Source organism: Ictidomys tridecemlineatus, chromosome 6 (assembly GCF_052094955.1).
Source record: "Ictidomys tridecemlineatus isolate mIctTri1 chromosome 6, mIctTri1.hap1, whole genome shotgun sequence".
Classification (NCBI taxonomy): domain Eukaryota; kingdom Metazoa; phylum Chordata; class Mammalia; order Rodentia; family Sciuridae; genus Ictidomys; species Ictidomys tridecemlineatus.
Window position 1 is genome coordinate 6,054,706 of NC_135482.1, and position 14,829 is coordinate 6,069,534.

General features: G+C 39.3%; 1 protein-coding gene across 1 annotated transcript in view; it reads right to left on the bottom strand.

The window, feature by feature from the left end:
* The window catches only part of Wbp2nl (WBP2 N-terminal like), a 42,101-nt gene extending 29,064 nt beyond the window's left edge, over positions 1 to 13,037 (bottom strand). Inside the window, exon 1 of the mRNA XM_078052651.1 lies at positions 12,976 to 13,037. Within this exon, the coding sequence (XP_077908777.1) occupies positions 12,976 to 13,037 (62 nt within the window). The remainder of the gene's footprint in view (positions 1 to 12,975) is intronic.
* Positions 13,038 to 14,829: the final 1,792 nt, after the last annotated feature.

Consider the following 14,829-nt stretch of genomic DNA (forward strand, 5'->3'; position numbering starts at 1 on the left):
CTTTCAACTGTTGACTCATTCCTAGGTAAGCACATATGGGTGAGGCTGAGGCCAGCTCCTGAGAAGATACCCACAAAACCCCAGCAAAGAGAAAAACTTAACAGTAGATGATACTTCATCTTCACAGTTTCCTTACACAGCCATACCAGGTCAGGTGGCAGAGAGATGATAAATTTGAAGGTGAGAATCATGTGATTTCAGCCCCGACCTCCCCCCATGAAGCACCTGGATCTTCACCAGTCTCCAATCTGAAGGTAAGCACTTCAGGCCCTTCAGTGCAACTGGAGCAACCAGCATCTGAATCACTTCTTTTTTAAAAATTATTTATTTGTTCTTTCTAGTTATAAATGACAGTAGAATGTATTTTGACATATCATACACACACAGAGTATAACTTCCCATTTTTATGGTTGTACATGATGTGGAGTTACACTGGCCATGTATTCACATTGGAAGTGATGTCCAGTTCATTCTACTATCTTTCTTATTTCCAGCCCCCACTCATTCTCTTCATTCCCCTTTGTCTAATCCAGTGAACCTCTATTCTCCCCCGCCCATTCTCTCCTTAATGTGAGTTAGCATCTGCATATCAGAGAGAACATTCAGCTTTTGCTTTTTGGGAATTGGCTTGTTTCACTTACCATAATAGTCTCCAGATACATCCATTTACTGGGAAATGCCATAATTTCATTTTTCTTTATGGCTAAGAAATATTCCATTGACTATATGTACCACATTTTATTCATCCATTCATCTGCTGAAGGGCACCTGGTTGATTCCATAACTTAGTTATTGTGAATTGAGGGGCTATAAACATTGATGTGGTCACATTACTATAGTATGCTGGTTTTAAGTCCTTTGGCTATATGCTGAGGAGTGGTATAACTGGGTCAAATGGTGGTTCCATTCCAAGTTTTCTGAGGAAACTCCATACTGCTTTCCAGAGTGGTTGCACCAATTTGCAGTCCCACCAGCAATGTACGAGTGTAACTTTTCACCCACATCCTCGCCAACATTTATTGTTACTTGTATTCTTGTAATGGGGGATGGGGGTACCAGGGATTGTACTCAGGGGCACTCATCCACTGAGCCACATCCCCAGCCCTATTTTGTATTTTATAGAGAGACAGGGTCTCACTGAGTTCCTTAGTGCCTTGCCATAACTGAGTCTGGCTTTGAATTTGCAATCCTCCTGCATCAGCCTCCCAAGCCTCTGGGATTTCAGGTGTGCGCCACCACACCCAGCATCACTTGTATTCTTGATAGTTGCCATTCTGACTGGAGTGAGATGGAATCTCAATGTAGTTTTAATTTGCATTTCTCTGGTTGCTAGAGATTTTTTCATATATTTGTTGACCATTCATATTTCTTCTGTTATGAATTGTCCATTCAGTTCCTTTGCCCATTTATGGATTGGTTTATTTGGTTTTGGTGTTAAGTTTTTTGAGTCCTTTAATATCCTGAAGATTAATGCTCTATTTTAGGTGCAGGTGGCAAAGATTTTCTCCCATTCTGTAGGCTCTCTCTTCACATTCGTTTTTCTTTTTAAAAAAAAAATATTTATTTTTGAGTTGTAGTTGGACACAATACCTTTGTTTTATTTATTTATTTTTAGTGGTGCTGTGGATCGAACCCAGGGCCTCGTACATGCTAGGCGAGCACTCTACCGCTGAGCCGCAACCCCAGACCCTCTCTTCACATTCTTGCTTCCTTTGATGTGAAGCTTTTTAGTTTGATACCATCCCATTTATTGATTCTTGATTTTACTTCTTGCACTTTAGGAGTCTTGCTAAGGAAGTCAGTTCCTAAACTGATGTGATAGAGATTTGGGCCTACTTTTTCTTCTAGTAGGTACAGAGTCTCTGGTCTAATGCCTACATGCTTGATCCACTTTGAGTTTTGTGCAGGATGAGAGATAGGGGTCTGATTTCATTTTACTACATATGGATTTTCAGTTTTCCCAGCACCTTTGTTGAAGACATTATCTTTTCTACAATGGATATTTATGGTGCCTTGGTCTAGTATGAAATAACTATATTGGTTTTATCTGTGTCTTCTATTCTATACCATTGTTTTTATGTCTGTTTTGGTGCCATACCATGATGTTTTTGTTACTATAACTCTGTAGTATAATTTAAGTTCTGGTATTATGATGCCTCCTGCTTCACTTTCCTCATTAAGTATTGCTTTGGCTATTCTGGGCCTCTTATTTTTCCAAATGAATCTCTTTTTTTAATCTTTTTAAAATTTTTTAAAAATTTTAGATGGACACAATATCTTTGTTTATTTATTTATTTATTATTATGTGGTTTTGAGGATCAAACCCAGTGCCTCACACATGCAAGGCAAGCGCTTAACCACTGAGCTACAACCCCAGCCTCCAGCACATTCTTATACATAATGTGAATTAGAAAAAAAAAAGATCCCAAACATGTTAAACATGTGTATTTATGTACAAGAGAAAATGAATGAAAACAAAATAAGATGCAAATAAAAATTAGAAAATAATATTTTGTATTTTATAAATGTTCTATGATAAATTCATTCCTTTTTTAATTAATTTTTGAAACAAGATCTTGTTCTGTTGCACACTAGGCTTGAATTTAAAATCCTCCTGCCTCAGCCTCCCAAGTAGCTGGAATTACCATGGTGCCCAGTTCCTTATATTTCTCTTAAAACTAGAGGAGAATAGATTTGAAGAAGGACGACCTGCTACAATAGCAGGTGGAAAGAAAACACAAGTCAGAGGTGCTCATCCTTTTTTTTTTTAACCTTTCCTCTTTTTATTAAATTATTTATTTATTCTAATTTGTTATACATGATGGCAGAATACAATTCATTTCATATTACACATATAGAGCACAATTTTTCAAGTCACTAATTGTACACAAAGTATTTTCACACCATTCGTGTCTTCATACATGTACTTAGGGTAATGATGTCTAACTCATTCCACCATCATTCCTACCCCGTTACCCCCTCCTTTCCCCTCCCTCCCCTTTGCCCTATCTAAAGTTCCTCCATTCCTCCCATGCTCCCCGGCCCCCCATCGCCATTATGAGTTAGCATCCTCATACAAAAGAAAACATTTGGCCTTTGTTTTCTGGGGGATTGGCTTGCTTCACTTAGCATTATATTCTCAAACTTCATCCATTTACCTCAAATGCAATGATTTTATTCTCTTTTAATGCTGAGGAATGTTCCATTGTTTATATATACCAAAGTTTCCCTATCCATTCATCTACTGAAGGGCATCTAGGTTGGTTCCATAATTTAGCTATTGTGAATTGTGTCGCTATAAACATTGATATGGTTGTGTCCTTCCAATATGTTGTTTTTAAGTCCTAGAGTATAAACGGAGGAGTGGTATAGCTGGGTCAAATGGTGGTTCCATTCCAAGTTTTCCAAGGAAATCCCCATACTGCTTTTCCTATTGGCTGCATCAATTTGCAGTCCCACCAGCAATGTATGAGTGTGCCTTTTCCCCCACATCCTCACCAACTCTTATTGTTGTTTGTACTCTTAATAGCTGCCATTCTGATTGGAGTGAGGTGAAATCTTAGAGTAGTTTTGATTTGCATTTCTCTAATTGCTAGAGATGTTGAACCTTTTTTTCATATGTTTGTTGATTTATTGTATACCAAATGAATTTCATGACTGCTTTTTTATTTCCATGAAGAATGTCATTGGAATTTTAATAGGAATTGCATTAAATCTGTATAGCGCTTTTGTAGTATGGCATTTTGACAATATTAATTCTGCCTATCTAAGAACATGGGAGATCTTTCCATCCTCTGAATTCTTCTCCAATTTCTTTCTTTAGTGTTCTGTAGTTTTCATTGCAGAGATCTTTCACCTCTTCTGTTAGATTGATTCCCAAATATTTTCCTTGAGGCTATTGTGAATGGGATAGTTTTCCGGATTTCTCTTTCAGTTGATTCATCACTGATATATAGGAATGCAATTGATTTATAAATGTTATTTTTGTATCCTGCTACTTTGCTGAATTCATTTATGAGTTCTAGAAGTTTTCTGGTTGATTTTGTGTCTTCTAAATATAGAATTATGTTATCAGCAAATAGGGATAGTTTGATTTCTTCTTTTCCTATTTGTACCCTTTAATTTATTTCTTCTATTTGATTGTTCTGGCTAGAGTTTCAAGGACTATGTTGAATATAAATGGTGAAAAAGGTCATCCTTGTCTTGTTCCAGTTTTTATTATTTTTTTAATTTTATTTATTTTTTTAGTTTTCAGTAGACTCAACATCTTTGTTTGTATGTGGTGCTGAGGATTGAACCCGGGCCACACACATGCCAGGCAAGAGCACTACTGCTTGAGCCACATCCCCAGCCCCATGCTTTTAGAGGCAATGCTTTCAATTGTTCTCCATTTAGAATGATGTTGGCCTTGGGTTTAACATATATAGGTTTTACAATGTTGAGGACTGTTCCTACTATCCTTAGTTTTTCTAGTGTTTTGAACATGAATGGATGCTATATTTTGTCAAATGCCTTTTTCTGAATCTACTGAGATAATCATGTGACTCTTGTCTTTAAGTCTACTGATGTGATGAATTACGATTTTTTTATTTCAAAATATTGAACCAACCTTGCATCTCTGGGATGAACCCCTCTTCATCATGGTGAACTATCTTTTTAATGCGCTTACAATTTGCCAGTATTTTATTAAGAATTTTTGTATCTATGTTCATCAGGGATATTGGTCTTAAGTTTTCTTTCCTTGATGTATCTTTGTCTGATTTTGTCTGAAAGTGATATTAGCTTCATAGAATGAGTATGGAAGGGTTCCCTCCTTTTCTATCTCATGGAATAATTTGAGGAGGATTAGAATTATTTCTTTTTTGAAGGTCTAGTAGAACTCAGCTGAGAACCCATCTGATCCTGGGTTTTTTTTAATGGTCAGCTTTTGATGGTGTTTTCAATTTTATTGCTTGAAATTGATCTGTTTAAATTTTCTATGTCCTCCTGATTCAATCTGGGTAGGTCATATGTCTCTAGAAATTTGTCAAGATTTGTCAAATTTGCCAAATATGTTCGAGATTTTCTTGAATGTCAAATATTAAATTCCAGTAAAGTCCCCCTTGGCCCTTTTTCTTTTTGTTCACTCTCCTTGCTGAGAAACTGCCTAACTGCTTTCTTGGTTTCACGCCACAGAGCAGCCAGGAAAGTGACCTTCTCTATACTGCCATCTTTTTTTTTTTTTTTTTAAGTACCAAGGATTGAACCCAGGGACGCTTAACCACTGAGCCACATCCCCATCCCTTTTTGTACTTTATTTAGAGGCAAGGTCTCACTGAGTTGCTGTGAACTCACAATCCTATCTCAGCCTTCCAAACTGGGATTACAGATTTGTGTCACCATCCTGAGTTATACCACCATCTTGAACTTCCTCTGAATCACTTTCAAGTAACAGGGAGGGCCAGGTGTGATGGGCCCTGTGGAGGGCCAGGCATTATGGCACACTTCTGTAATCCCTGCCTGGGGAGGCTGAGACAGGAGGATTGAAAGTTCAAAGACAGCCTTAGCAACAGAACTCAGTGAGACCCTGTCTCTAAATAAAATATAAAATAGGGCTGGAGATGTGGCTCAGTGGTTGAGTACTCGGAGTTCAATCCCAGGTACAAAAAAAAACAATAGTACCTATGGAAATCCCCAAGTCCTGATAAGGACTACCACTTCTACAATAGGAGTAATCACAGAAGGCACATCCCACATACTCTGCTGCCTACAGCACATCTACCTGAAGTACAAGAGTTTCCCCTATCTTGCAAGACTTGCAGAGGCAGTAGGTTATTCTGACCCTAATACAGTACACTCCAAGACCAAACTCATAAATCACAACCAAAAATGTTTATTACACCATGGAGTCCAGTTGAAAATGAACTCAACATTACACAACAAACCAACACCCCAAGTCACATCAGCATTATAAAGCCACATAAGGCCACCACTAAAAGAAGAGAGATTCTTCCAAAAGATATATAAATCCCAACATAGAAACACAAGAAATATGAAAAACAAGGTAATATTTCACCTCTTAAAGTTCACAACTCCATAGTAACAAATTCCAAAGATAACAAAGTGTATAAAATGTCACCCAAAGAATTCAAAAGATTGATTTTTTAAAGTTCAATGAAGTCCAAGAAATTGAAAAAATACAGTTTGATGAATGAAGGAACCAATATAGTATATGAATGAGCAATTCAATAGAGATAGGGATTTTAAAAACAAACAAACAGAAACCTCGGAAATATAAAGCTCAAGGTCAAATTAAAAAATCAGTTGAAAGCCTCAACAGCTGACCAGTTCAAGCAGAAGAAAGAGTATCAGAGCTTGATGATGACTCTGCCAATACAGTACTTTCAGACAACAATGAAGAAAGAAAATGAAGAATGAAGAGAGCATGCAAGATATCTGGAACATCATTAAAAGACCAAACACCTAATCATCATACAGAGGAAGAAGAATGACATGCTGAGAATATACAAAACTTATTCAGTGAAACAATAGCAGAAAAGTTCCCAAATCCTAGAAAAGGCCAGACAACCAGCACAGGAGGTATTCAGAACCAAATAGAAAGAAAAGAACCTCTCCATAACATATTATATAGTTAAAATTCCCAAAGTACAGAGCAAAGGAAAATATTAAAGTCTAAGAAAGAATCACCAAGTCATTTAAAGGCAAACTTATAAACTAATAGCATATTTCTCAACAAAAACTCTAATGACCCAGAAGGCATGGAATAACATATTTTAAGTACCCCCCCAAAAAAATGCCAACCAAGATTACTATAACTAGCAAGATAATTCTTCAGAATTGAAGAAGAAATAGAGACCTTCCAGATAAGCACAAATTAAGGGAATTAATGACCACTATATCAGCTTTAGAGAAAATTCTTAAAGGAGTTCTACACCCAGAGGAAGTAGTAAGACAAACATAATCGAGAGAGCATGTTAAAGAATAAATCCCCCTAAAAGGGTAAAAATACAGATGAAAAATGGGCAAGAATCAAACATTATTAATACAGTACACCATCAGATTTCTAAAATGAGTAAGACACTAAGAAATAAACACTGAATATTCAAAACAACAAGAAGAAAAGCAACAAAATAACAAGAACAACACATACCTTTTATAACTATGTATGAAAATGGTCTTAATTCTCCAACTAAAAGACACAGACTGGCTGAGTGAATTAAAAAATAAAACCCAAAAATATGCTACAAACAAGAAACTCGGACTCAGGTTGTGGCTCAGAGGTAGAGTGCTCACCTAGCATGCGTGAGACACTGGGTTCAATCCTCAGCACCACATGAAAATAAAATATATTGTGTCCACCCATAACTAAAAAATAAATATTAAAAAAAAACAAGGAACTCGTCTCACCTGCAAAGACGTATATAGAATTAAATGAATATCTTTGAAGAAAGATATTCAAAGCAAATGGAATCTAAAAACAAGCAGAAATATCTATACTTGTTTGCCAAAATAGAGTTTAAGACAAAAGAATCAGCTAAAAAAAGGACAAGAAAAGTCACTATATATTGATCAAGGGAACAATACATCAAGAAGACATAAGAGTTATAAGTATATACGTACCAAATATTGGAGCAACCAGTTTTGTAAAACACTACTAGATATAAGAGGTGAGACAGATCCCACTATAATAGTGGATGACTTCAATACCCCACTCTCACCAATAGATATATCATCCAGATTCCTCCAAAAAAAGAAATTTTTTTGTCAGAGTTAAATTATACTACAGATCAAATGAACAGACATCTACAGTCCATCCAACAGCTGCAGAATATACATACATTTTTAAAAATAAATAGCATAATGATGTATCTGAAGGTCTAGGGGGAAAATGAACAAGACAGGTGTGGTGGTACATGCCTGTGACACCAGCTACTAAGGAGGCTGAGGCAGGAAGCTCACAAGTTCATGGGCAAATTAGTAAGACCCTGTCTCCCAAAAAAAATTTTTAAGGGTCAAGGATGTAGCTCAGAGGTAGAACACTTGCCTAGCATGTGTTAGGCCCTGGGTTTGATCTCTAATATCAAAACAACAATAACAGGAAAAAAACAGTAAAAGAAGAAAGAAAAGAAAAAATCAGTACAAGGAAAGAAGCAATAAACATCAGAGTAATGACAAATCATATATAGGCTAAAAGAACAGTACAAAGGATCAATGAAACTAAGAGTTGGTTCTTTGAAAAGACAAACAAATTAACAAATCTTTAACTAAACTAATCGAGAGAGAGAGAGAGAGAGAGAGAGAGAGAGAGAGAGAGACCCAAATAAATAAAATTAGAGGTGAAAATAAAAAGACTTTATAACAAATACACTGAAATACAAATGACCATTGGGGAATATTTTTTAAGGCCATATGCCAATAAATTGGAAGATCTAGAAGAAATGACAAATTTCTGGACTCATATTACATAACAAAATTGAATAAAGAGGATATAAAAATCCTAAATAGATCAAGAGCAAGCAAGTATACTGAAAGAGTAATAAGAAGTTTTCCAACAAAAAAACCTAGGACCAGATGGATTCACAGCTGAATTTTATCAGACTTAAAGTCTAAAACCAATGTTTCTAAAACTATTCCATAAAATAGAAAGTGAAGGAATCCTTTCAAACTTATTCATAAAGCAAGCACTATCCTGCTACCAAAAGCTGACAAGGACACAACAACAAAAGAAAATGACAGACCAACATCCCTGATGAACAGACACAAAACTCTTGCAAATTGAATTTCAAAAGCACAATAAAAAGAGCATAGACCATGATCAAATTGATTTCATTCCAGGGATGCAAGAATGGTTCAACACATGCAGATCAATAAATGTAAAACAGTACAAAGACAGAACGAAGGATAAAAGGCACATGATCAACTCAGATGCAGAAGAAGTCTTTGATAAAATTCAACACCCCTTCATGAAAAAATTATCTGATTAAATTATATATATAAGGGTCATATCTCTATATAATAAAGGCTATATAGTACAAGCCCCTAGCCAACATCATACTGAATGGGGAAAAATGAAGCATTTCTTCTAAGATTAGCAACAAGACAAAGGTGTCCTCTCTCTTCACTTTCATTCAATAAACTAGAAATTCTAGCCAGAGCAGTCAGGAAAGAAAAAGAAATAAAAGACATATAATTAAGGAGAAAGTAAAAGAAATCCTAAAAACTTTTAGAAATAATAGACTAAATTCAATAAAGTACAGAATATAAAATCAACATAAAAATCAGTAGTTTTTTTAAATACACTAGTAATGAACTAAGAAAGAAATCAGGAAACATATCTCATTCACTGAAACAGGAGTGGAAGAAGAGGAGAAGTGTTGTGGTTTGGATAGGTAGTGTTCCCCAAAAATCTCACGAGACAATGAAAGAACGTTCAGATGTATGATGATTAGATTATAAGAGTTGGAACCTAATCAGTGGATTAATTAACTGATATGAATTAACTAGGTGGTAACCACACGCAGGTAGGATGTGGCTGGAGGAGGTAGCAGATTCGGAACATGCCTTTGGGAGTTTTACATTTTGTCCCTGTGAGCAAAGCACCCCCGTCCTTCCTCATTGCCATGTTGTGAGCTACTTTCCTCCTCCATACACTTCCACCATAATGTTCTGCCTCACCTCTGGGTCAAAGCAATGAAGTCAGCTACTAATAGACTAAGACCTCCAAAACCATGAACCCCAAATAAATTTGCCCTCCTCTGTTTTCTCATCAGGTCTTTTGGTCACAGCCATGAAAAGACTGATTAAAACAGACATTGATACCAAGTATAGGATCTTGCTGTCTAACTTCACCATGCAGTTCAGAAGATTTGGGACTTTTGGAATTTGAGGGAGGCATTTTGACAAGTTTAGAGATGCAAGCTGGAAAAGCTTTAGAATGCTTTAAGTGGAGCTTAATGGGAGATTCTGGTGAGAGCTTAAAAGACCAGAATGGCCATAACATTGTGGACAGTAAAGACGAAGCTCATGAGGCTTTAGAAGAGGATGACTCTCCTAGAAATTGAACTAGAAGCCATTCGTATATGTTCTGTCAAAGAAGTTGTCTACATTTTACTCATGTCCTGACACTCTCTGTGAGTCTAAATTTAAAAATGATGGACTAATTAATCTGTCAGAGGAAATTTCAAGGCAGCACAGCATTAAAATATTGGCATGGATATTGCTGGCAGCTTTTAGCCAGGTTTACTGTGACAATCAGAAGAAGAAAGCAGAACTTTGAAAAACTTGGAGTTTGGCCAGAAAACACAAGTAAAACTGGGATAAGGAAGTTGTGGTTATTAAAGACATTACAGCCACTAAAAAGATGCTAAATACTTTCTTTACCCAGAGACAACAGAAAAGCTCACTGAGGGCATCTCAGGAATTGACAAGAACATACTCATCTTAGACTCAAGGATGTAAAAGTAAAAATTCCTGTGAGAAGGGACCATGGAGGCACCCTGCTTTTCACTGCTCAGCCATCCAAGCACTCAAAGGCTACTGCAGCTATAGTCTTAGAAAGCTTGGCTACGCTTGAGATGGTGGCAGACCTTGGCATCAACCACATGGTGATGGTTCTGCAGAAATGCAGGATGCTGGAGTTAGGGACTCATGGAGGCTTCCACCAAGCTTTCAAACGAAAGCCTGGGAGGGCAGGCAAAGTGGAGCAGGGTTAGAGTCTCTTCAGGCTACCCCTGAGCAGATGATGAGTGAAGGTGTGAGAAGGAAGCTAAAGTTCTAGCACCGTGGAACACTTGCTGAGGAAAACTGCAGGGATCAAGCAGAAACAAGCCAACAGAGAGGCCACCTGGACTGCAACTGGCAAAGCCCGAGGGGCAGGGCTACACAAGCCCTTCGAGAACATCACAATGTCGTGTACTCCAGACGTTGAACACGAAGCTACAGGACTTGTCTGCCTGGCTAGATTTTGTTCTTGCTCTGGTCCCATCCCTGCTTTCTATGACCCTATTTCTCCCTTATAAAATGGAAATGCTTACTCTGTGCCATTACATATTAGATATACGTAACCTGCTTTTGATCTTGGCTCACAGTCCAGAGTTTGCCTTGAGTCTCAGATGAGATTTTGGACTTGGACTCTGGATAATGCTGGAACTGTTAAGATTATGACGACTCTTAGAAATGGATTAAATGTATTTTGCATTGTGAGATGGGCATGAGCTCTTAGGGGACAGGGACAGAAGGTTATGGTTTGGATATGTGGTATCCCCTAAATCTCATGTGTGAGACAATGCAAGAATGGCATTCAGAGGTAAAATGATTATGAGAGTTGTAACCTACCTGGTGGATGAATCCATTAACATGGATTAACTGAGTAACTACAAGTTGGAAGGGTGTGGTTGGAAGACGTAGGTCACTGGGGTGTCTCTGGGTTTTATATTTTGTCCCTATGAGCAAAGCTCTCTGTCTCTGCTTCCTGGTACTATGTTCTGATTTGCTTCCCTCCACCACTATTCAGTCTTGATGTTCTGCCTCACCTTGGGCCCAGAGCAACAGCATCACCATCTGTGGACTGAGACCTCTGAAACCAAGAGCTGCAAATAAACTTTTCCTCCTCATATTATTCTTGCCAGGTCTTTTGGTCACAGCAGAGAAAAAAAAACTGACTAAAACAAGGAGGAACCCCCACCACCTAGGAATAAACCTAAGGATGTGAAAAAACTCTACTGACATTCCTCACAGAGCTAGGGGGGAAAAAAATCCAAAATTCACATGGAAACACAAAAGACCCCAAATAGCCATGGTAATCCTGAGCAAAAAGCAATGCTGGAGGCATCACAATTTCTGATTTCAACAAATATCTATTACCTAAAGGGATCTACAGATTTAATGTAATTCCCATCAAAATCAACAGCACTTTTTGCACAAACAGAAAAATTCATCCTAAAATTCATATGGAATCCCAAGGGACCCCAAATAACCAAATAATATTGAAAAAGAAAAGAGTTGGAAGATCTACACTCCCTGATTCCAAAACTTGTTACAGTATTACAGTAATAAAAACAGTGTGGCACTGATACAAAGATAAACAGATCAATGGAACAGAATAGAGTCCACAAACAAACCTTCACATACACTGTCAAGAGATTATCCACAAAGGTGCCAAGACCACTCTATAGGAAAAAGACAGTCTCTCCTTTTTTTATTTTTATTTTTTAAATATATTTCTTAGTTGTCGATGGACCTTTATTTTATTTATTTATATGCAGTGCTGAGGAATAAACCTGGTGCCTTACACGTGCTAGGCAAGTTCTCTACCACTGAGCTACACCCCCAGCCCCCAAAGACAGTCTCTTCTACAGATGAGGCTTCGTGGGAAACACAAATGGCCAACAGTTAGCAGATGCAAAGGTTCTGGGGCTGGAGATGGAGCTCAGGACCTCAGCGGTGGTGCTCTTGCCTAGCGTGCGTGAAGCCCGGGATTCGGTCCCTAGTATCCCAGAAACAGAAAAAGGTCATCGCTGGAGCGGACAAATGGGAAATGAAGGCAAGTCAGCGCAGAGAAAGGAGCCCATAATTCAGAACTGCTGGGCTGGGAGACAGGCACGACCCAGCAAAGCAGGTGGGTGGAATGGGGAGTGGGCGCCTCGGTCTTGCGAGTCTGGCAGGGCCGGCTCCTCCCTGCTCAGAGGCCGCGGGTGCAGCCCCACAGCGCCCTATGGGCGAGCCCGGGGACACCAAGCGCCTGCGAGGGCAGACACAGGCGCTCCCTTCACACGCGGGAGACCACGAGCTCCGGCCGCGACCCTCCCTCAGGGAACACCAGAGGGCGTGCTCCTCACACCCCGGGCAGAGCCGTGAGTGACAATCCCAAAAAAGGCGGGAAGGCCCGTGATTCGCTGAAAGCTGGCGATCCAGCAGGTCTAAACTTCACTCGTCCCCTCCCTTCTCTGACGGCAGCCCCCGTGTCCCCTCCGGCACCTTTCACCAACAGGAATGATGGCCCCACGGCGGTTCTCGGTGTGGCTCTGGTTCACCGCCATCTTGCTCCAGGCCCCCTCCCGCCGCCCCTCAGGTGGAAAGGGGCGGGGCCTGCGACAAGCTGTGGGGCGGAGCCTGAGAGGGAGGGCGGAGATTATGGCGTAAAGACCCAAAAGGACAGGGCGAGATGGCAGGTCACGTGGTGGGGCGTGGTCACGTGGTGGGTGTGGTCAGCGTTGCCTTGGCCTGGGAGAAGGGGAGGGGCCAGGGGATTTGCTCCGCCCCGGGAGCGCGGAGGGCAAGAGGGATAGGTGAGTGATCTCTCCTGAGAGGCTGCAGAATGGCTGTTCCCCTGACCACGCTTAAGATAGACCTGGGTTGGTCCTTCCAGGAATGGAAATTAAAAGCAGCCATCCCCAGAACATCAGCCAGAATGACCCCCAGCCTTCCCTGGCTGTAGCCTTTCCCAGAAAAGGGTCTGGAACTATTCCTCTCCTTTCCTGAGAACCGCAGAACTGTCTTCCATCTGAAAAGTCTTGGAATCAGAGCTGAATGTCTTGTGAGATGGCATCCAGGAAAGGGCAGGTGAGATGAGTCAGGACGTGGAAGGGGAATTTTGAGCCTTGAGTTAAGAGAGCCTTTGTGGGTCATCCTTCATATGGCCATGCCTCCTTCAAAGGTGTTTTGAGGATCCGAGGGTGACACTGTACCATAATACCTATGAGGACTAGAATGTTGCACATATTCTTTTTTCCTTTAAACTTCACAAATGGCACCAGAGCTCTTCAAATAAACATTTTTTTTAAAAAAATGAGGTTATTATATTTTTATACCCTTATTTTATTCATTTATATTTATGTGGTGCTAAGGATCAAATTCAGTGCTTCCTGCATGCTAGGCAAGTGCTCTACCACTGAACTACGGCCCCAGCCCCAAATAAACATCTTCTTGACCACTGTATTTTATTAAATTTAAAATGCTATCAAGTATAAAACACATCAATTATTAACATGCCAGGGAGGAAAAACGTTGCCAGATAAACTGACATGCCATCAGTTGTAGGGCATATCCTGATTTCAGGGAAAAAATATTTTTTAAAGTATGACTTAGTAGAACAAATAAAATACAATAAGGATGGTGAGGAGTGGTAGAATAAGCAGAGATAGTCTTTACCCTACCATAGTAACTAACTGCAACCTTGGGCTTTAGTCCAGGATTATGTTCTCTGTACCTGTTTCTATATCTGTATGATGGCATTGAGCTTTTATATTTCCTTTAGCTGTGGTATTTGATTTCCACTAAACTTCTCTGTCACTCAAATCTCAGTGTTGTGTTGCCACTCTGTTTCCCACCCTCACCATTTTACTTGAATGATTCCAAGAGTCTGACTTGTCTTCCTCAGACTCTGACCCCTCCAAACCACTTCCCACCATTTATCTATACCTCGAAACTTTTTAGTTGAGGTCCCAGACATAATTGCATACAACTATTACTTTTAAACTCAAAGAATAAGACACAGGTGAGAGTTGTGTTTGCTTGCTATAAGAGTGGGCACCTCAAAGACAGGAAGGATTTGATTTAAGTACAAGAAAGATATAAACTAGTGCTTAATTTTAAATTCTTAACTCAAAACATTCCCTGGATAATAGGGAGGCTTTTAGACAACGTGAGTCCACTCCTTCATAGACTTGGTGCCTGTGTCTTTAGGGAATAGAAGCGGGGAAACTAGGAAGTAAACTGAATGAAAATAAATGTTTTCACTGAGGAAGGCAAAGCATAGCATCCCTCAAGGTCAAGTGTGAGAGCTTTATCATTTGGGATAAAAAATCCCAGGAAATAATGACTTGAGGTCTG